At 41.1% G+C, this 23,227-nt stretch overlaps 2 protein-coding genes across 4 annotated transcripts; both read right to left on the bottom strand.

Annotated features, from left to right (window-relative positions):
• Window positions 1–536: 536 nt before the first annotated feature.
• rnf208 (ring finger protein 208) lies at window positions 537–9,089 on the bottom strand. 2 transcript variants are annotated; one of them, XM_063478655.1, is made up of 2 exons: window positions 8,289–9,089; window positions 537–2,703 (listed from the first exon to the last, which is right to left on the bottom strand). In XM_063478655.1, exon 2 carries the CDS (start codon window positions 1,674–1,676, stop codon window positions 900–902), a length of 777 nt encoding a protein of 258 aa, XP_063334725.1. In that variant the 5' UTR covers window positions 1,677–2,703; window positions 8,289–9,089; the 3' UTR covers window positions 537–899. The 2 variants fall into 2 exon arrangements, with proteins under 2 accessions (XP_063334725.1, XP_065327622.1); XM_065471550.1 differs by having other exon boundaries at window positions 8,293–9,089.
• Window positions 9,090–14,218: 5,129 nt separating this feature from the next.
• On the bottom strand, window positions 14,219–22,862 carry LOC134632092 (sodium/glucose cotransporter 1-like). 2 transcript variants are annotated; one of them, XM_063480685.1, is made up of 15 exons: window positions 22,716–22,862; window positions 21,782–21,853; window positions 21,398–21,502; window positions 21,166–21,225; window positions 20,918–21,022; window positions 20,723–20,828; window positions 20,194–20,274; window positions 19,904–20,112; window positions 17,421–17,556; window positions 17,180–17,287; window positions 16,940–17,090; window positions 16,688–16,856; window positions 15,759–15,974; window positions 14,510–14,635; window positions 14,219–14,428 (listed from the first exon to the last, which is right to left on the bottom strand). In XM_063480685.1, exons 1-15 carry the CDS (start codon window positions 22,860–22,862, stop codon window positions 14,219–14,221), a joined length of 2,001 nt encoding a protein of 666 aa, XP_063336755.1. The 2 variants fall into 2 exon arrangements, with proteins under 2 accessions (XP_063336755.1, XP_063336756.1); XM_063480686.1 differs by having other exon boundaries at window positions 14,219–14,430; window positions 14,530–14,635.
• Window positions 22,863–23,227: the final 365 nt, after the last annotated feature.

The raw sequence follows: 23,227 nt of genomic DNA, 5'->3' as shown, positions 1-23,227 counted from the left end.
AGCTGACAAATTTTTAGCAGCTATGTGATGGTATCATGTTAAATGGAACAAAATCTCAGAGAAATGTTTACACCACTTTGTTGAATCTGTACCACAAAGAATAAAGGGTGGTCCAAACCAGTACTAACATGGTATACCTAATAAACCGTCCAGTAAGTTTTTGAAACTCAGAACAGACTTGAACCAACTCATTACAGTATGTGGAAGATTTTAACCAACTGCCAAATGTATTGTTCATCAGTTCCTGTTGGACTGTTGAACTTAATGAATCAGCTATTTCAGATTTGGAGTAAATTGATTTTCCCTACTTAGAAACTTTAACTATTCAATTTAAGGATTTCATGGGCTAAAACTGCCTTTAAAATTTCCTTGCTTATCAAAAATTGTACATTTTTTAATCCAATTTTGGGGTTTTCATCTGAATGCTGTAAGAAAATGGTTTAGTATTCTGTAGGTCTTTTTTTTTTTTTTAACTTAAAAGTCAGTATTGTGAGTACACTATGATTCCCACCCAACAAGTGCAGGCCACACAGAGGTACTTTTTCTCATTTAGATAATCTTTATTCACCTAGGTTGGGGGAGATGGACCTCCCCAGGCATTCCCATGTAAAGAGATGTCAAAGACAAACACGTCCAACCAAACGAGAGAGGGTGAACAGGATTCCAGTCCATACATAAAATACATTTATTTACTATTTATTGAACCACCGGCATCCATTAGTCCCACACAGCATCCATCTGTGCTATTAAATATATATAGATAACATCTATGGAGGGCTTTATTTACTGTACGTGTGAGTGAAGGGGGGAATTGGCAGAACAGGCAGAGCTTATAGACGAGGAGTGGTGGTGGTGGTGGTAGAGCAGCGTCAAGTCATGCCTGCAGTGTCCGTCCTTGTCTACATGATGCCACAGGAAGACAAGGGGTTGGCAATCTGGCAGGTGCAGGCTGACTGGCAGTACTGACGCACAGTCTGGTAGCAGCTGCGGTCGGCGTCCCCGCCCCACTGCACGGGCCCATTGGGGTCAGAGGGCAAGCGGCTCAGGATGCTGGTGTTGATGGCCAGAGCAGCCAGGCCATAGTCAGTGAACAGCACTGTCTCGCGGCGACACGTGGGGCAGGAGATGAACTTGTACTTGGGACATGACTCGTAGAGGATCTGCAGGCATTCCTCGCACACCGAGTGCAGGCAGGAGAGGATGCGCGGCCGCTTCCCGGCGAAGTTGTATGTGTGGCCGCAGGTAGGGCAATCCAGGGGCTCGCAGGGCATTACGGGTCCCGAGGAGGAGGAGGAAGAAGAGGAGGAGGAGGTGGAGGAGGAACGTAGCACGTACTGGTTGACTATGACGTCGTCCATCTTGTAGTGGAACTGGTGGTAGCAGATTTCATTGGCACTGGTTTTTCGCTGCGCCAGGAAGCTCTGTTCCCTGCGCATCACAGGGGCCGGGGGGGACACCATCGGCCTGGGAGACCCTGCTATGTCCAGAGTTAGGTCGCTGCAGGCCTGGTTGACGATGATCTCGCCCTCACCTCCACCGTCCCACGCCACTCTGGGGGGCGGGGCATAGCGTGGCTGGGTGACGGGCACAGGACACTCTCTGGGAAACTTCTCAGACTGGATGATCTTGACGGTGTCCATCGGGATGGTCACGGGCTGACGCCTGAGGCAGGACATTCGCACGGTTTTGGAGGTGGGAAAGAGAGGAGCTATGGCTCTTATCAGCGCTAGACAACTCTGCCTGGTTCTGTGCGAGGGCAAAAAAGATTAGACTCCTTCTTTGAAGTCAGCCATTAGAAGGGACATGGGGACGGATGGTTCCCTCCATGTTTCCCTCAGAGATCCCCCACACCCTCCCCTTGGTGGGCACTGTTGTCAGCCTGAGTCTTTATGAGGTGGAGACAGATAGGAGAGCTTTGCCAGAGCACCACAATCTGTAGCTCTTATTCTGTCACAGCTAATATGTACAGATGACTTAACAGTCCAGCTTACAGTATCGGACCAGTGTTGACTACTTAAAGGTAGTTTTTTTTTTTGTTGCTGTTTTAACTCACTTATGCTGATGGTTCTGTGCTGTCTCTGATGGCTATTCACTCACAAGAACTGCTCAGCACAGAGATAAACACCGATAAATAATCTCATATGCACACAGATTCTCACATGTACACATACAGTACAGGTTTAGTGGAGGGTTGGATTACAGGCAGTTCAGAAAGGTCCACGAGGTATTGTCTGAAACGATATCCTGTGCCCTGCTAAGGCTTAAATATGTTTCTTGCTCAGCCCCACTGCTTAGCTTCCTGTTTTTGCCTGCGGATGTGTTACACATCAACTTGAGTGTGTGAGAACGAAAGAATAAATTCTTGGTCCAGGTTGGTCAGCTGACCCTGTGTGACCCTTGCAGTAAGCGCCTTGAGGCAACTGTTGTTGTGATTTGGCGCTATATAAATAAAGTTGAATTGAACTGGCTCAGTGATAAGAAGTAGCGAGGAGGCCTTTTATTGGAAGGTGCCATAAAATGCTCCAAAAAAAAAAAAAAAAGCTGTTGCAATGACTCCTTAAATCTCCAAGGCTCCTGAATTCCTCAGAGGTGGGAGTGAAGGGTGGTTTATTTGGACTTTCAGATAGTCGTCCCAGCTAAGCAGAAAGAGTGGTAACAGTTTGGTGCCTCAGTCCAATAACCGGATTCCTTTGGTCCATCCACCTGTGATCAGAAAGAAAAAGAGAAACAAAATAGTTTTAGCATTGGTTCTCGAAAAATCCACGGTTGCGTTCTCTAAAATGGTGCCAAATATGTGCGTGTGACCGACCGGAATTTGTTCCGCTCTATCTGTATACTGATTGTTTTTCATTCTGATGACAGAGGATATCACAACAGTTCATTAAGGGGTAAAAAAAAATGGTCCTACTTCCTTCTGCATCTTGACATTTGGCTCAGGTGAGTCGCTACAAAGACAGATAAATATCAAGTTTCCAGACGCTCTGGGGCACAGCACAGGGAGCATGCCTTCCTGTGACTAAACACAATCAGCACGCTGCCAGGTCTGAAGATCGTGCTGATATCTAATGTGCAATGGCGAAAGAATCACAAACACAGGGCCTGGAATGAGCCTAACAAAGTTACCACTCAGTGTATGCCTTTCTTTATTCTTTTGAGCCTCTATCATTCAGTGTAGTAGACTGCACTAATGTTCTGGTAACACTGCAGCAAGGATTGAAGAAGCACTGAGTCATGAAGTGCCTCAACATAGTGCCGATAATCTTGACCAGGGGCATTTCATCAAATGTATTTTTTAATTTTTGCCTTCTTATTTTAGGCTTACATGAGAAGCTTAAAGATAAACTGAACATTTGTGCCACCCCAAGCAAAGCAATCACCTCTAAACTCTTCTCGCAGTCTTCAAAAACACTAGCCGTGTACCTATATCTTCTACATAAAGTAAACGGTGCTGGGAACTGGCTGCAACCCCCCCCCCCCCCCAGTAAATGTAACTGACATGTACTTTAAGTCACAGCTTGCTACACCGTGTGGTTAGAGCAGGTGATTGTGCCACAAGTTTCAGGCCTACTCTTGTCACTCCTCCTGCTTCCTGTCAACACCCAGCCATCATCTGAGCTGCGTCAGTCCGACTCCAACACGCGTGGGAACGGGTTACAATCAAGCAATGGGGAGCTTGTGTCATACCGCGTGTGGGTTCTTTTTGCGAGAAAGAACAAATGCACAGATGAAATTTTTTTTTAGCTTGACCAAAACAAAAGCTGTCGAAAAGCAGAAGAGGGAGGATGACACATCTTTCATTCTCCGCGTGGCTGTCAGCGGTGATGATTCATTAGAGAGAGAGGGAAAAAAAAACTGAGCAGAGGAGGTGACCTACATGGCGAGGAGGAAAAAAAGACAGAGAGAGAGAGAGAGAAGAGGGAGCACAGCACAGGTCCTGGTTTCTATTTCTGGGTTGTTTATCTATTCACTTCTCAGTGGTTTCCTGCCCCCAACCCCTGCTGCAGATTCACGCTGAATGAGGAAGATGTACGCAGACGGCGGAAGTCTTTAGCTCATTATTCTGCAGCGAGCCATTTTAGGCTTTGTTTCTCCCATTTATCTGCTCTCTATTAATCTCTTGTCATACTTGCACAGAGGCATAGGTGTGGGCAAACATCATTCATAATTACACCATCATTCAACACTGCAATGCCACAACACTCCTCCCAAAAACAGCCTTTCTCATCCTCTTGCGCACACAATCGACATTAATAAAATTTGTATATTTCACAAGGCTCGGTGGTGTTGGCAGTTAAGACAAAGTGCCATCTCATTTTCATTTAAAATCCTTGATTCTCTCAAAAAATATTTACGTGGGAATTCTCAAAGAGATAAACAACAAGAATGTATATGATACAGTTTACAGACTTTTATTTGCGCCTGCTTTTATACGATGTTAATGCTGTGGGACACGTTTAACCGATTTCACAATTCGCTTAATAATTGGCATAAAACTTTTGTTAAAGACAAAATATTTGTACAATTTTTCTACTAGATATCAAACTTATTTCATGGATTCAGTATATTTAAGGTCAGGTGCAAAGACCAACTTTTTTGCTTTCTATACTTTATTCTTCGATCATGTCTCTGATCACTGCTTTGTTAATTTCCAGCTTCATGTTTTAATGTTTGGATGTTGTGACAGTAGCTTTACATGATTCAAAGTTTAAAATAATCCTTCTTTATATTATACCAGGCCTTCATGGAACTCTTTCACTGATCCTCTGTCTCTCTCTGTGCTCTTACCCACCCACCCCAGTTAAAGCAGATGTACCTCCATGAGCTAGCTTCTATCAGATATCATTCCTGCTAAAAAGAGGTCTTTCCTCCCTACTGTCACCAAGTTAGTGGGACTCTTTCTCTAATACTGCAGTGTCTTCGTCTTATAATACAAAGCACCTTGGAATGAGTGTTGTTGTGCGGAGGCATTATATACATATATTTATCAAAAGAAAGCAAAAAAGAAGGTGCTGCAATGAACCATTTGGGCTCCACTTTCATGCCACTGTCACTTCAGGCCCTTCTTTTGACTGGTGGCCCCTCTGCCCCTCTCCAGCAGCAGGTGGGTGGAGCTGATTTGCTAACAGTGAAAGCAGTGTGCTTAACATGACCATATTTAGAATGTGCCCTTTCTTTGACATTATACAGAGCCACTAACAGAAAAACAACCTGAAACAAAAGTTTACAGCAGCCTGAGCCCTGAGCTCATCATTCACGGGGATCATTTGTACTTCAGCTATGTTTGACATGAATAGACACTAATGTAGCATATATACTGTATGAGCAAAAGTAAATAATTTAATAGGTCTACTTTAAATCTCGTTTTGTCCATTTTAGACTGCATTTTACTTAGACAAGTTTTTTTTCTCTAATCTTATAGTCTTATCTACGTTTTCACCAAATGTAGCTTAAAACACAAAATCTGTAGTAGAGCCTTAAAAAGATGAAAACAACAACAACAACAACAATGCACCACAGCAGCACAAATAAACTTTGTCATATGTTCATATAGATAACACAGAAAATATCATTATCTAAAAGTCTGAAATTTCTATTTGGATCAAATGATTATTAATCAAAAAAGATCTTTCATGTCTAGACAGAGCTTGTAAAAATAACTCTGTCTGACAATGGCAAGGGTCAATTTGATAAAGTATCTAGACTGCATGAGGATCCTTTGAGCCTGGGGGAGCAGAAGAAGCTAAAATTACCCTCTAATTTGGTGACAGTGTTACGAAAAGGGCTGATAATGGATGCGGATTGCTTGCTGATGGGCCAGCCTTGGCGCAGCCTCCTCCTAACCAACGGAGCCCTCTGCGGTTATGTAAGGAGCTCATCTTCTACCAAGACACCATATTAACAGTGCAAACTGCCCTACACAGCTTTGACACTGTTTGTGTGTGTTTGTGTGTGTACATAGCTGGATCTTCCTGCACAGGAATTATTACACTAATGAAATCATGGCAGGCATTTGACCTCATCATCACAAGCACGAGGAGGAAGAGGAGAGCTGACCACAGAGATGTTAGAGGAGGCTGCCTCAGCAGCACATTCCTCATACCATTAGAAGACACACAGAGCTGCATTCACATTTCTGACACACACACACACACACACACACACACACACACACACACACACACACACACACACACACACACACTCACACACACACACACACACACACACACAGAACATTCTCACCAGCATACTCCCCATCACGTACAGGGCACCACCCTTTACATTCCTGGACATACAAACAAACCAGATAACCGGCTGATAACTGCTGCTAAAATTAGGATTTTTAAACGTGTCGTATACTTAGTGGTGGATTTATTAACACACATTTACGTAGCGCTCTGCTCTGGTCCTCCTGATCACAGTGGATAGATTCCACCTGTGCACATCGGAGTGCAGGAGAAGGGCACCATGTTCTGAATGAGTCATAGAGACGATGCGCGAGTCTCCATGTCTGTCTGTCTCATTTTCTCAGTGAAAATCTGCCCGTCACCGTTTCTGTCTCCCATATATCTGTCCGGATGGAGAGAGCAGAGGATTGGGTCATCGTGCCCCGACACCTCATACCAGTAGTATGTCAAGTATGCCAGCTATGTTGAAATTCGCATCCACATTCGTACCCCGACTGGTATAAAAAAAACAAAAAAACAAACTGTCCAGTCGGACCCGTGTGAAATATTATGCTCTATTTTGATTGCATAACGTGTGGTGACCTTAGCGGGCACTGAGGGCAAATCCTCAGATTTACTGTATGTTTGCTGGCTGCAGCTTTTCTCTGCAAATCATGGAGTTGCTGATTCGAAAGGATGAGTTACTCCTGTGGTTTATTTTACAACTGGAATCAAATTGTGGTTGCTAATTTATAAAGACAACTGAGCTTTTCTCCTGTTTACATTCCTGTTTTTCTTATTATTTTTAACCCCATATATGCGACATATAGATATCTAATTTCCTGGCTTTGGACACTCATTCATTGATAATCCATTAAAGTGCTGTCAAGCTAATAGAATTTAAATGACAGCATTTAAATACATCTCAATGTTATTTGCTGGATTTTTAGGCACGTTTGTAACCATCCATCTGTCATGTTTACAGTCAGCTGACTAACTGGCTGAATGCAGTCTGATGTTTGTGTTTTTAGATGGGCACAGAGTGCTCAGAGCATGAGCGGCGAGGTGTTGTTTTTAATAATTAAGCACGCTGTCATTCATGGCAGACATCGGCCATTTTCCCTCACAATTTATTACAGCCAAGTGCTCTTTGTTCTCATCTGTGTAGCTCCCACAGCAACATGGCAGAGCCGCACACAGGCAGTAAAATAAAAGCAACAACCTGAATGTCTCATGCCTCACACAGACCTCATACAAGATTTATGGGGGGGAGAAGAGCCACTGTTGGTGAGCTCTTCAACATCAGTGGCTCGATTGAGGCAAATGATTTTTTTTTCTCTTTAAAGAGGCTGTCTCGGCACATGTTTAAGGCTGATGGCACTGATGATGCTCCGGAGGGACTAATGTGCGTTGGCCAAAATGTTCGGACTGTGTGAGATGGGCTCGCTTCAGTGTGCTGGTTGCATGTGGGAGGGGTGCGTTCGGGAGCAGCAGTTATGCAATCACAGCATGGTGGTGTACCGCTTTCTCACTGCGGCGCCAATGTATGGCCAATACGGAGATGCTGACAGCTACAGAACAGCCCGTTCCTGCCCCATCGCTGCTACCACTACCCTCCCTCCTCCTGCCCCCGTTGTCCATCCACGCAGAGGTCTGTCAAATGTCAAAACCAGAGACAGGAAAACCTGAATATACTGTTAACACGCAAACTCACACATGCTCAGGCTCTGTTCACAGTTTCCAGACAATGTTTGTTTGTGCTCCGTGCAGATAAATACGCAGGCAGGTGCAGGTCCCATTCTGCAGACACACACACGTGTGTCTCCATTCATACATCCAGGTGGGTGTGTGTGTCTGCAGAATGGATGGCCATGATGCAACACTCATACAAATCCCAGCTTAATGTAACAAAGCAAAAAAATAAATAACAAATAAAGCAAAGCCTGTCTATTTCATTCAAGCACTAAGACAAAAAACAAAAAGTGTGTATGTTGCTATGAACACAACATACACGAGCCACACCTCTCAGAGCCTAAATGTACAGGTCACACAGATAATCCGAGGAGCAACACAGAGCAAAAACCTGAGCGTCTTCACCATGAAGCATACACCGAGCCTCACCTGCCTGTCTACGCAGTTGTCTTGTTTCAGTCCTGTCTCGCCGCCACGTTCCTGTCTTTCTGTTTTTGCTGTGATATCTTTCGTTCTGTGAAGGTAAAACCAAACCGTGTGGTCTCTTTGTCCGAGGGAGGACGCTCTCTCTCCTCTCAGTCTTCTTCTAGAAGCATCAGCGACTAGCAGCAGCGAAGGGAGGCATCAACGGGGAAGTAAGATGGAGGAAGCTGCTGCTATGTGGATACATCACGTCTCTGGGCTGCATTCATCGACCTCCACATCCCTTGTTTCGTTTCTCTGGAACCTTTCGTCCTTCACTCCACTAACCCTGTTCCTTCTCCTCTGAGCTGCGGCTGAACGTCTCCCTCCGGTATCCTTTTCTCCATCCCTTTTTTCCTCTTCCTCCTTCAGATGATACAGCTCGTTCTGTGCACTGATATGAACTTCTGTGCTGTGACTCTCATATGTCTCCTTCCCTTTCTTCCTTCCTTCCTTTCTTTCCTTCTTCCCTCCTTTCTTCTGGTTTTCAGGTAAACCTCACTTCTCCTCCCTTCCGTCTCCTCTGCTGTTCTCTCTCCTCTTGGCTCCACTGCCGTTCATCGCTGCTCTTTCTCCTCCTCCGTCTGCTCCCGTCAGTGCACCTCACAGTCACACATGCGCAGTGTTTTCACACATATACACTCTCTCTCTGTGCTTCTGGCTCCCTCCTTATGCATGTGGCTTATTTTGCCTGCCTACCCCCTTCTCTCTCTCTCTCTTTCAGACACACACACACACACACACACACACACACACACACACACACACACACACACACACACACACACACACACACACACAGGCCTCTCTTTTCCTCTTGTTCACTCTCTCGCTGCAGCACACACTGCAGTGCCTCTGCAGCCAGCATCACGTTTTCTGGTTGTCAGAGAGAAAAAAAATCAGCCAATGAGGAGCAGAACCACACTCCCACCCCCACTCTCATACCCCCATCTAAGCACACAAACGCATATTTACACACAGGCGCACACGCGGCCTTTTCAGATATGAAAGCACCAGAAGCTATGAATCATACTTTACATGCACAGACTCAAATGAATGGTTCAGTGCACCAACTGGGCACAGGAAGCTGGTATAAACAGATCTGTAATCTACAGAGTACAGCTGATACACGAGATGAGAAAACAAAAGACAAACTGACCCACTGATTTACTGCGTACCTGACTGGAAACTCTGGAAAAACAAATCAGTCACTGCACGTCAGTTTACAGGCTCTATAAACACAAAGTGGAGCAGGGAAATGTTATTTGTATTAATTCTTCTTTAAGACTTTTAATTCGATTTTTTCAAAGCTAAATCTGAGACTGCAGATTTTTCTGTAAATTCACTCAAAAACTTAAATGCACTATCCTAAGCCCTAGGCCCACATAAGCAGGGATGTTGCATAATAAGTTTCTATCTGCTCAAGCTTTCATGCTGACCAATAGATAATCCTCAGATCAAAGTAGGAAAAGACAGCATGCGAATTTTCTATTAAAGGAATAGGGGTTTGCTTACATAATGTGGGAATCAAATGCATAATATATGTGAGGTACAATGACAACTCTCCATACCAATTAGCTCCCTCTTAGCATATTTTGTTCAAGTTTCAAATCATGCAGAATTTCCAACATTCATGGCGCCTGCTACAGATACAGGACTACACCATTCACAAAGACAGTCACATTTAATAGCTGGATTTTAAAAGTCTAAAAACTGCAGTACAACTGCGGATTGACATGTTCATTGACAAACCTAACTCGGTGTAGCAACAGAATAAAATAAGTCTTCAACTGCTGACTACAGTAAATCAGTGCTGCTGCATAAAACCGACCAAAATGTGAACCGAAACAGTTCAGTGACTAACTTGAAGATATTTTCAGCAGACTTTTTCATGTAGCATTGTCTCCCTGAGGGCAGCATGCTGTAGGAAAAAATGAAAAAAAACAAAAAAAAAAACAAGGAGGCCTACTCCCTTACCTTACCTTAGAGGCCATGAATCACCTGGCTTTATTCGGAGCTGGAGGGAGTGCATGTGAAATCTGTGGCTTGCTGCTGAGGGCTAGACAGGATGTCTGGAGAGCGTTCAAGGCTAAAGTTAAACTATCTGCTGATTAATATCTCAAGCTGAAGGTAAGCTGGCTGCTTGATGAAATGTTTGATTTCCCATTACACACGTGTCAAAAAATATTGCGCAATACACGCTGTTACCAGCACCAATGAGAGAGCGAGGTAATTTTTTTTAATAGCTACTAAGTAATTATATCTTATCAATTAATTAGCACCTCTGTTATTTTTATTTACTAGTGCATGCCCATGCTACAGTAATGTTTGGTTTGTTTATGAGCTGAAAATGATGATTATTATAAGGCATAGGTGCACAAATACAAAAAAGTAGGTCATTTGAGACCATGGCTAGGTGGTTGCTATGCAACATGATGAGGTTAAATAACACAGGGCCTGTAATTCGGCTTTTCTGGTTATAGATGAAGTGTTGCTGTCTTGAAATTAAAATGACAGGATGCTTTCATAAGGTGTCGCAGGTGCAAAAAGGCAGAAAACAGGTAATTTTAGCTGTTGCTAGGTGGCTGCCAAGTACCTGCTGGTGTTATGTATAATCAGAGGTGGCCCATATAAACACTTAAAGCTTTTTTTAAGAGTATCATACTAATATCAGGTTAAAAACAATATTAATTGGAGGGAATATAAACTTTATTTCATCCCAGAGAAAGCAGAGAAAAGCAAAGGGAATAAAAGAAATCTAGCTGTATTTGCTGTTACCTGCATTGTAAAGGAATGACTTAGCCTTGGCACCTACAGAGAAAAATGAGTAAAATCACAAGTTAAAGTGGGATTTGGCAGGTAGGGGGCAACATGGGGAACAGAAGTATTTAGAAATAAGTCACAATAATTTGCATTGTGGGTGCAAGTACAGTTTCTGTACTGAGTCTTGCCTATATAAAGCTTGTATGAAGATGATATTCAGTGGAAGAATTTAATCAGTATCATCACCTTAATAAAATTATGTCTGCTAAACTTAACGTAGCCTCACACAGACCATGAACACCACAGCTCATCTACATCTGTCCAATATAGTGTATCGCTATAAACAGCACTGCACACCATCCAGTGTAGCCAGGAATAAACTGCCTGGTATTTTTAAGTAACCCTTTAATAACACAAAGTCAGTATAACTTTTATATGTTTTGCAGGATGTTTTACACTATGAAAAAAACACAACTTTAGGAACATATAATGCATAGATCCATCATTTGTCCATCATGTGTATTTGTATTGATGTTAAAATTCTCCTCCCTCTTTAATTTCATTGTGTGAGATGAAACTGATTCAGTTGGATGTTTGAAGGACTGAAGTGACAAGAAGTAATAACTACTTTTGAAGAAAGGAGAAAGAAAAACTTTTGAAGCATTTTTAAACTGACTTGATTGTTGGTTCTTTACATGCAGGTTTTGACCATTGAAATTCACAGTTAAATTTAATAATACTTGTTTTTCAAATACATAAGAAGAGGTGGGCGTGAAATGATGTCGTTCCTGGTACAATGTCTCTGATTTGTTTGGTAACTCAGAATTGAAATAATTTTATATAAGCATGAAAGATCAAGATTGTTTCTCCTGATGATTTTGTAGTTTTATTTAGAAAGTAGGATATCATCCAGCACACACATCAAACTCATTAGAAAGCACTTCCACTGGTGTCAGTTTACAGTCAAATGAGTGCTGGGTGCGAATACAGCCAGTGCCACACCAATTACAGAATTAAACTGGAGGTGTAATACCACATATGTCATGTTAAACCCCAACCCCAATCTTCTACCACTAGATGGCGCCTGTGTCTAAGCCACCTTTGTGTTCTCCTGTGTTCTTCCTCCTGTGTCAAACGCTGATTGGGATCTTTACAGAACAACAAATATGTACCGTTTTCACTCAGTATCATTTGAGTGTTGGTCACAGATATAGCTTCCTGTTATAAATCTGTAAAGATTCCATAACCAGACATAATCATTTAGTAGCTTTGTGAAGCTTATTGGGAGACATTTTGTCGTCCTCAGTATCAGTTAGGTACTGATTTATAGAGAGTCATAACCAGTGCCTTTTATTGCATAAAGGTGGCACTGTGAGGGACCTTTAGGCTCACGTCTCATCAAACTCGCTGCATAGTTACTTAATCACACAACTTGTGTAAGTCTTGTGCTGCACATTCAGTCCTCAAGGGCTCACAGTGCTATTAAGCATTTGTTATCACAAGCCCTTTCCCCCTTATTTTAAATGGACATTAGGCTGAACACACTGAAGATAATTTATTTCATTTAAGCTTTTTCTTCTTTTCCTTAAACAGAGGCACAGTGTCATACAATGCTGCATATCACAATACACTCAATGTTTTGTTTGCAGCTTCGAAATAATGTCAAACACTTCCAGTTCCTCGTCACAGACAGGCAATGAAGCTGATCTACAGACAGTGTTTGCACACTAGCAATAAAATGAAAAAAACAAAACAAAAAACCCCTCTTCTCCCCAGGGGGAGTAATATAAGCATATATTTTGTCTCAGGTTGTTGGTTTGTTTTAGGGTTTTTTTTAGGTTTAGTTACTGTTTGGATCTGCCAGAGATTAGTTGCAGGGAGCTATAAAATAATATACACCTGGTGAAGAGTAAGCTGGAGGTAAAAGATATAAAAGTTAAGGGAACAAAGCCTGAAGGTCCAAACAATCATAAATGATTCAACCGTTCATATGCTGGTGGTCTGCAATCAGTGCACATTAACTACAGAGTTACTGATAAGATAGAGTTAATGGAAATGACTCACAAGCTTTCTGGTAAATTCAAAAGTAGTACTACATGTTTGTTTGAAATTTAACATTTGTTTACCGAGCAATACGAATGAAATTCATCCTCAGTTAGAGCAGAAAAATTTAGCCAAATGACAACAATCAGAAAACAAATATTTTACATTTTGTTTAACAGAAACAAGAATAAATCACTAGAGGGCGGTAGAGTTAGTCAGCCATTACTATTGAGTGATTCTCAGCCCTTCATCCCTGAGATGCTTTTATTCATTAACACCTAAAACAACACAGAGTAAGGTGTGTGGATTCAAGAAGTGACAGCACTAATGGACTTTGAGCACACATAATCAGGAAACCGAGCTTAAGTGGAATGAGGTAGCACACACTGTAATTCGTGGAATTTTAAAGTGTCTCCCATGCTGTGCTTTGTTGGTTTTATATAACAGATCGCTTGCTGGTGTATGGCATATTGTCTCCCTTATTCACTGACAAAAGACAGCATCCTGAATTTTAAAACAGACATGCTCTATTCCCCTTCGCCCCACTCATGTGTAAACTCGAAAGTACAAAAGACACTCATGACGTTTTTACAATTCCTTTAGTTGGAAATTGGCTTTGAACTTGCAGATTAATCATTAATTAAATAGATTACAAGCATGTGCTGCAGCTCATTTTATCGTGTTGTGGTTAATATGTGTTGCAAATGAAACCACACATTTACATAACGCTTACTGCGTGAGAGTGGTCTCTACAGGTGGATGCAAACCTGCAGCTCCAGCTGTTTAAAAGTTTCTGTTAAGACGAGGAAGAAAGCTCATAGGGACAATGGGTAGCATGCAAATATGAATATACACAACTTTAACATGTTTTACAGTAAGTGCAATATGTGTTCATATATTACAGTGCGATCTACCAGGACGAGTTAATGAAAAGCACAGTGCTTTACAAAAATATATTTTACATCAAAGGCTAAACATTGTAATATAGTTTGCAAGTGCATGATTGTGTTTTAGAGTGTTGAGGGCTACTGAGTGGTGTGTTATATTTATATAAATTAGAGAGTCGGCGAGCAGTTGAAATCAGCTGACTCTTAGCCAAAATAGCCATGACAGAACACGCACACACACAGAAGGATGATGGCGTTGGCATTGACCACGTTCCTCCACAGAGGCACCTCTGAGGTGTCTGTCAGCTTCTTCTTCAGCTCTTCCTCCTCTTCTTTAGTCAGCTTGGGGGCTTTCTTGGTTTCCAGGCCGCAGAAGCACATCACCGCCTTCTTAAAGAAGCCAGGCTCATCATCCTCTGCAAAAGAAGAAACAAGAAAAATGAAAGGGTTTTGCATGTATCTGTGCATGAATGCATATTTACTCTGTATGTATGCTGGGTACGTCAGCTCCTTACCGTCTGAGTCCTCACTGCTGGAATCTTGGTTATCAGCCCAATCATCCATCTCAAGGTCAACCCTCTCCTCCGTGCGGTTTCTCAGGCTCCAGCACAGTCGGTACAGCTAGTCAAACGACAAAGCATGTGGTCAGAAATAGATTATTTGTCATTTTATTTTGGGGTGCTTATTAATAGCTTACTAAATGTTGGTTCATGCAAAGACTTGACTAGATGGCTATGTGGTTGTAGAGACTGGTGATGACTCACTTTGTTATTATGAAATTACTATTCAGACTGCAGTACGTTTTTGTGCTGTAGAAACATCAAAGATGCTGCATAGATCACATGTTTAGTTTGTTTGCATTGAAGTAATAATATAGTCAATAAATATTAATATAATAAGATACAAAATGGGAATTTGCACATATCTTCTTACCATCAGCCAAACATACAATTTTTGCGTAATGCCTAAATGATGTCAACAACAATACTTTGTCCTCTCGAGTTAGGCGTGGCAGCTTGAGGAGATGTGAAGGCCACCAGTAAGGACTTAAGCAGTTTTTCATGTGTAGATGCTGCCGTTTAAATAGCTAGTTGCCTGTGGTTATTAGCTGCACTCCTCTTTTTACTCCTCAGTTGTTCTTATGTTGCTGTTGTACGGCATTAACTTTTGTCTGCTCTTCCTTGTAGTTTGTACTTCTTTTATGCCTTTTCTTTCCTCTTACCCCTGAGCTGCTGACTGCCACTCCCTGATCTTGGTTCTGCTGTGCTATTAAAAAGGGAGTTCTTCCTCTACACCATTGCCAAGTCCTCACTCATCTGATCATTGGGGTTCTCAATTTAATATTGTGTCTTCTTCTTTCAGCTGCTCCCTTTAAGGGGTTAATGCAAAGTTCTGTAATCGTTTTGAGTGAGTAAACATAAATGTTCTGTAAAACATTTGTTGTAACATGCCTAGAATTTTACTGGTGTTTTTAGTAGCGATGACGTGTGTATGTGTGTGTGTAAGAAAGTGAGGGTTTAATTTTTATTCTCACAGATTTATTCTCACTATAATAATAGTGAACTCGAAAGAAAAACCAAAATGTGTAACTACAAACCAAGTGACTGCTTATTGGCTGATCTATGGCTGCCTAAAGTGCTGTGGGCAGGTGAGCTTTGGCGACAATCATCCAAAACATGATAGTTATGTTGGAGTAAATGCTCTACCCTAATTTACATAATAATAATAATAATTTATTACTTACATGTTTGTCATCGATGGGTTTGGTCATGAGAGACACTGTCAGAATGATGACGCAGGAAATGACAAACAGGAGGATCCCAAAGTAAAGGTAGTGAACGCCACATATGATAGTGGGACAGTTACTGGGGACAGCACAGCTACCTGTCCCATAAACAAACTCAGCAATCATCCTGGTCAAGCCAATAACCAGTCCAATTACCAGTCCAAAAAAGGCCCCCTGTGGAAAGAAAGAAAAAGGACAAAGGTCAGTCTAAATCAAGCAAAGTGAGTGATATTACCACAATATTGTATTTAAGGGAATAATTTTGGATAGATCCTTCTTGCTGTACACTTGATCACGTCCACACCACTCTTTGCTGCACAAAAATTAGGAAGCTATCACCATGACATGCTCCTACTAGCATTTGCAACACTTTTGGACTAAAGTAGGACCAGGCAGAAAATTATTGACCTAAAACTGATTCTCCCCAAAATGCTGGTATTCTTAAGGTCTGCACACACCAGAAGTGACAATTGGATGACCTCAGAACTCAGCAATTTAGTTGTGAATGCAGAGCATCAAAGTTTGGCCTCACAAGCTTTCTGACTTTCAGGTTTTTAAGCAGGAAATTTCAGAAATGATACACAAGGATAACTGGCTTGTGTGTAGAGCGGCTCTGACAAAAAGCACTCTAAAGGCTTTCCTTTATTTCCAGTCCATATACTAAGCTAACATAAGCTAACCAGCTCTTGGCTCCAGCTTATTTCCTGTACAGACATGAGACTTGTACCAATCATCTCATTTAACCCACAGCAAGAATGGAAACAAATGTCATTTTTCAATAAATCTCAGAGGTATTGGAAAAATAATGCCAGTGCACAAAACCACACTGAAAATCAGATTTCAAAAAGAAAAAAAAAATGAACATTGAATCAAAGGAGGCAACTCACAGTCTCATTGACACGTTTGCAGAAGATGGCAAGCAAGAAGACAGCTGCAACAGGTGGAGTTAGGAAGCTGGTGATGGACTGGATGTAGTCGAAGAGCTGACCACTTTGGGCTGCCTGCACCACTGGAATCCATGCTATGCTCACACCAATCAGGACCAAGATAAAAACTCTAGACATTTGAAACAAATCCAGTCAGTATTCAACAATTTAGACGATGATTGTATCAGACACAGCGACGAAAATCTGTTTTACCTGCCAGCAATCATGAGTTCCTTCTCACTAGCAGAGCGACGGATTTTAGTGTAGATGTCCATGGTGAAGAGAGTACTGGCACTGTTGAAGATAGAGGTAAGGGAGCTCATCAAAGAGGCCAGCATCACAGACAGCATAAGACCTCGCAAGCCTGAAATAGAGTAACAGATCAAGAAAAGGAAAGATAAGCAAAGAAGCCTGTAGTTATTAATAACAGCTCATAAGACAAAGGTCACCAACCATTAGGCATGAGTTCGACGACCAGTTTCGGATAAGCGATGTTGCTGCAGCCCACCCTGGTCCCACAGTATTTTTCACATTCATCTGGATCCACACATCCTACCACATCTAGATTAAAGGCAAGAAAATCCACAGTGCGTGAGGTTAGGACTGAATAATTTTGTGCATGAACTACAAATATAATGTTAACCAATAAGCTTGCTACATAAGTTACATGTAACACACATGTAACCACACTCACCTGTGTACAGGATCCTGCTAATCATCCCGGGGAAAACCATGAGGAACATGGGCAGCAGCTTCAGGTAACCACATAGGATACAACCTGCTTTAACGTGAGAGAGACTCTTGGCAGAGAGGCAGCGCTGCACAATCACCTACAATTAGGAAACAATGGTAGTACAATTCAGTGGTCATAAGCAACTAAATACATTTACTCAGGTATCACAATTATACGCACATTTACTGTACTTTTAAACTTGGTAGTAGTTGTTATTTCTAGTTCATTGAGATTCGATGCGAAATATTATACTTGTAGAATAGTAATGTCTTTTACATTCAAACTAAGATTTCACAAATCACATGATATGTTTCCAAATTATAAAGTATAGTTTATGGATGTAGAGGAACATCTATGAACGTTCAAGAGCAAAAGCTTCAACAAGACTCGTTTTTAGAAAATAATATGTAGAATATGTGGTCATGGAAAATACTTTGGGTACTAGAAGCTTTTATCTGCTTTCTAGAGCTCTCTTGTCCAGTCACATTGGAGCAGGCTTCGTGTGCATGGTGTTAAATAAAAGCTTATAATTTCGAAATCATCAACTATCATGAAAACATGGGTTTTTATGGGCTTGTTTAATTTATCTGTATCCACACAGGATACACCTTTCAGAGACCAATTTCTCTAGCATTTGTTATGTATTGCTATTTACTTGTTTAATTTGTATTGCCAGCAGGGATGTTACAGAGTGCACTGTAATGTTCTTTACTTTTTGAAATTTAATTCATCAGCCTTATAAATGCTGAAACTGTTGGAACAGCCAATAGCTAATTTTGGCCCCCCCCAAAAAATATGTCAGACTCTCATGGTTGCTTTAAAACGCTCACCTTAAAGATGCTAAAAGTTTAATTTAAGATCCAACCACTTTGGGTCACCAGTGTATTGTTCTTTTTCTCTTGAAGTCATTGGCTCTCTATTGATGCATGTTGCTTCCTGTTTGGAAGCAGTTTGCTTGCATATATTCCAGGGTCCTGTTGTCTGGCTAACACTCTTATGTATAAAACAACAGTAGTATAATCACTTATAAATCCAGACATAAATTAAGATCCCTTTTCTCAAAACACAATACAGTATTGATTCAAAAAGTCCAAAACACCAGGAAACAGATCCAGAGATCCCAACAGACAGTTAACTTGGGTCCGCTGCAGGTACTGCAGTGTAGTGGTTCTTGCATTTGTGCAACAACTCCAAAATCAGAAAAATATGGTCTCAGAGTGATGTTAGTGATGCTTATTACTTCTAGGTGGCATTATTATCAGCTTGTCCTAAAAGCTCCCTGATAAGGCTTCAGCTGACCTGCTTGCGTTGTCAATGGTTAGTTTAGTCATTGTTGCTTGAGAATACTGAATTTCATTGATTTGTTACAGTCTCTGGTTGCCACATTGCCAGTCTCTTCTGTGTGTACACCTGTTCATAGCCCTGCATTAATTGACCGCAAAGCCTATACAAGTGGCTGACACTACATTTTTACATTTGTACTTATGAGCTGGTGTGAAAAAAAAAAACGGACTAAATTTGGAACGATCATGGCTTTTGCTTGAACTTGAAGCACGAATTGTCAGAGCTCTGAAAATTAAAAACACAACATATGGTGTTCGTATTAGGATTGTGAGCAAACTAGATACAATTGCAGTCTCTTTGGTTTAGTAGATGTATTATCCTTATGCTAATTGATATACCCTATTTACATGGCATATTACTACCATGCAGACCTATCATAGTTGTTGATGTCTGCATTGGTTCAACGTGTATGAACATTTCTAGAAAGCTGAACGTCAGGCTGTAGTAATACAGTACTATAAATCAAGCTTAAATCAACAGTCTGGCCAATTGATTCTGAGCATAAGGGGGACTTGGCTGAATGATAGACTGGGTGGGTAAGTGGTTGTCATGGATTTCAAACCACTTTCAGTCTTTGTGGTTGAACTCAAAATGTTTGCTGAGTAAACCAAAGAAGCAAATCATCTTCTTCTGTAACGGAAAATAGATATACCATAATGTTTTGTTTGTGTGTGCTCTATGTCACATGAATTGGTGTCAGGCTCTTGCTGAGATCCAGCGTCTAAACTAAAAGCATGGTTATCCTCTCACTGCAGACTGTTTTTTGAATATTGTTTTTAAAAAAATTCTGTATGAACGGGCATGAATGTGCATGAACATGCATGTGAGTAAATCAGTTGGCTGAGTCAGTGTTTACGACCACCCATTTGTTGTGAATGATTGCTAAAAACTATTGACGTGCCCAGCTCGATCCAAGACTCCATCTGCATTTTCAACACCTTGAACATAAATTTCTTCCAAATTATCTCTGTATAGAAATTGAGTCTAGTATGAATATGTGAACACACCGAGGCAATCAGTTGAACGTGTCTCGGTTTTTCACTACAGACTGGTTGCTAAAAACTGCAGTTGAGCTACTCAGTGCTCATTTCTTTGCTCACCTGATCAGTACACCAGTACCAGGTAGCCTGAATGGTGAGTCCAAACACAAGACCAGGCCATGGGAGGTCTCCTGTAACTGCATTTCTGAAGATATGGAAGGAGTCTGGCCGGGGCTCATAGCAGTTTGCACTGATGTTACCCGTGACTGAGGGGATAGCTTGCATGTAGAGTTTCTCAAAGTTTACATAGCCTCCCACCTCATGGAAAGCTAAGGAAAATCATATGGAAATTAGACTTTTTTTTTTAAACTTTCAAACAGATATGTGATATATGATAAGTGTCATATTACCAAAGCCCATGAGAATGAATGATCCAATAACCATGATGATGGTCTGTAAAGTGTCTGTGTAGATCACTGCTGCCAGTCCGCCTGAGATAAAATAGGATTATCAATGTTATGTCAATGTTATCAATCTGTAAACATTTTCACCAAAAATCTTGACATTTTATCACAACTAACAGACTACACTTGTTTGAAAGAACAAAAATCAACTCATCATATCATTATGTAACTACTCATTCTGTAAGACTTGTAATTGTGGATGTGTTGTTACAAAACAGCAACAGAAGGCCAATTCAGGCTTATCATAGTCCATGGGCAATTAACCACAGCAACTCAGCAAAGATAAACCAGCAATGAGGAAAGAAGAGATTGTGTGTATGTGACGTGTGTCTACATCACCACATATGGGCTTGGGAAGACTTTACCCCCAGTCATAATATAATTTTTGTAGATAACACTTCTTGGGTAGTTTATGAGGAAAATGTAAATCTATAAGTTCCGTAGAAAAGGAAGTGTATTTCTCCCGTGTACAAACCTGTGACAGTGTACAGTGCCGTAATCGCTAGAAGTGCAATAACAGCGAGGTAGATGTTCAACCCAAGCGCCTGCTGGATGAAAATTGCACCCGAGAACATGTCTGCCTGTATGGGGAAGGGTAAAAAATGCAGGATTTTATTCAAGATCATCCACAAATGGAACAGTGTGTTTTGCATCTCTTGGAGGGACTCACTGAGATTTTGGTGAAGACATACAAGAAGAGGGAGAGAACAGAGAGATAAATGCGAATGCGCTGTCCTCCATACCTCTTCTTCAAGTACTCAGGCATGGTGACGATCTAAATACATCGACAAGAGATGAGATTTTACTCATTATTCGCACTGTAGATAAACACAGTGGTTATGAATGCCCATTTGGATAGGGGAATTAATACATATAAGGAGCTTTCAGGCCAGTGTGTAGCATTAGTATTCTGTTTACCCCAGCTTTAATGTAGATGGGCACAAAGAGCCATCCCAGAATGACAACCACAACAAGAGCCTGAAAAACACAAACATAGAAGAAATAATCAGATATCCTGTTTCATTTCATCCTCTTGAGGGCGGAGCTCTCATAAAAATCTATCAGTTGACCTGACAAAGATAACTGATAGAGTATCAGGGACAAGAAATACATGAGAAGTGATATAACTGGCTCAAGAACAGTTACTCACGTTCCATTCAAATCCACCAATGGCTATTCCTGCAGCTGCGCCAGTACCAGCGATTCCTACAAAGTGGCCACTGCCAATATTGCTGGCAAACAGCGATGCGCCAATCTGTGGAGAGCACAGTTCAATCTGTCAGTAGCTCCTTTTAAAATTCAATCAGAATCCATTATGGGTTTTTTTTTGAAAGGTCATATACTCAGCATACTAAATAAGTACTAAATGGTTTTACACACTTGATTGCTCTAATAAAAATATGACAATTCATAAAATTCTTCTGTTATGACACCCTTAATCACATTATATTCCATCTATTAGAACAAAGCAATAAAAACTAATTACTTCACATGGATTATAAAGTAAAGGAGCCTTCCAAGGAAAGATACTCACCGGCCACCAAACCATACTCCTCCCTGCAAGGAAGAAGCCACCTACAGTGGATCGGTTGGTGCGGACCATAGCCTGTCATAGAACAATTTTTGAAAATGATTAAATCTGTGCAAAATAGCAACACACTACTCTGATAATCTGTTCATAAGCATCACATACAGTATATGGGCAAAAGTATCAGGCCACACCGCTTAAGTTTTCAGTTCCATTGCCACAGGTGTATGAAATCAAGCACCTAGCCACTGTGCTTTAAAAATATTTGTGGAAGAATGAGTCATTTTAAAATAATAGGACTGCAGTGTAATAGAATGCCACTGTTGCAACTAGTCCCTTAAGTGTCTTCCCTCCTAGATATTACATTTACCAACAACTCAGCAACAAAATAGCAGACCATGTAAAGTTACAGAGCTTGGGTTACAGTTTGAGTCCTGATGCATAACCCTCCTGTGGCACTAACATCAGAGTAAACTGGGCGCTTCATAGGATGTATTTCCATGGCCTGCCAACTCCTGTAGGTGTGATGGCTACGTGGCTCAGAAATTTTGTTCGTATGGTATAATTCTTATGTTTAAAATTGTAGGTGATTTCACACAACGTAAAGATATCACAGTAAAAGATAGATAAACATTATGAAATGCGAAATATGTGTCTGCGATCTGCTGTGGAAAGCTATTGTGTACCAGGTTGCTGAGAAAAATGATTGTGTCAATTGTGCAAAATGATTATTAGTAAAGAATGACACCTTTGTTATTTAGTAAGTTGCCTCTCAAATTAACATAAAAAGAAATGCTATTTTTTTCTTTGGCAATGTAATTCATTATTACTATTAACAGAAAATTTCATAACTCAAAACAACTTAAAGCTATAAAACTGTTAGGGAGCTGCAGAGACAGGGGGTTTAAAGAATGATCAGGTGAAGGATTGTAAAACTTACCAATACTCCGACCCCCAGGACAACCAGAAAGTAGACCACAATAACGGAGATATCTGCCGCATTTCTAAGGGCCACCGTGTTGCCTGTGTTGTTTTCTGCATTTCTCTTTATGTAGGAAAATCCATAATATGAATAATCTTGTGACATTTTGGCTGTGATGGACAACGGCAGTGTTGCTCGAGCTGCCCCTGTTTGTCTGAAGCATTTACACAAAGCGATTACCTTTATAACCTTTGGTGTGTGTGCGTGTGTGTGTGTGTGTGTGTGTCTGGTTGTGTCTGTGTGTGTGTGTTGGAGAGATAGTGTGTCAAAGAAGGAGGCATAGATGTAAAAGAGGGTAATAAAGAGTGGATTTAATCATTGATCGTGATTTAATCATCTAAATCATTAAAACACATACGAGTTGAAAGTGGATGCATGTACAGATTGGCATGTAAATCGTACGGTTTCACAAATGTTGGTTTAAAAATGAATGTGTTAAAATATGTAACTGTTTAGCAAATAATATTGTT

Source organism: Pelmatolapia mariae, linkage group LG7, assembly GCF_036321145.2.
Source record: "Pelmatolapia mariae isolate MD_Pm_ZW linkage group LG7, Pm_UMD_F_2, whole genome shotgun sequence".
Lineage (NCBI taxonomy): Eukaryota > Metazoa > Chordata > Actinopteri > Cichliformes > Cichlidae > Pelmatolapia > Pelmatolapia mariae.
Note: the sequence above shows the minus strand (reverse complement) of the source record. Positions and strands in the feature narration are given on the sequence as shown.

Excerpts from the sequence above, each read along its gene's own strand:
- LOC134632092 (XM_063480685.1), bottom strand. The coding sequence starts at position 22,862 with ATGTCACAAGATTATTCATATTATGGATTTTCCTACATAAAGAGAAAT. Across the intron at positions 21,023-21,165 it reads CCATCTACATTAAAGCTGGG|ATCGTCACCATGCCTGAGTA; the intron begins GTAAACAGAATA and ends CGATGTATTTAG. Across the intron at positions 14,429-14,509 it reads GTAAGGAGCTGACGTACCCA|GATGATGAGCCTGGCTTCTT; the intron begins GCATACATACAG and ends TCTTTTGCAGAG.
- rnf208 (XM_063478655.1), bottom strand. The coding sequence starts at position 1,676 with ATGTCCTGCCTCAGGCGTCAGCCCGTGACCATCCCGATGGACACCGTC.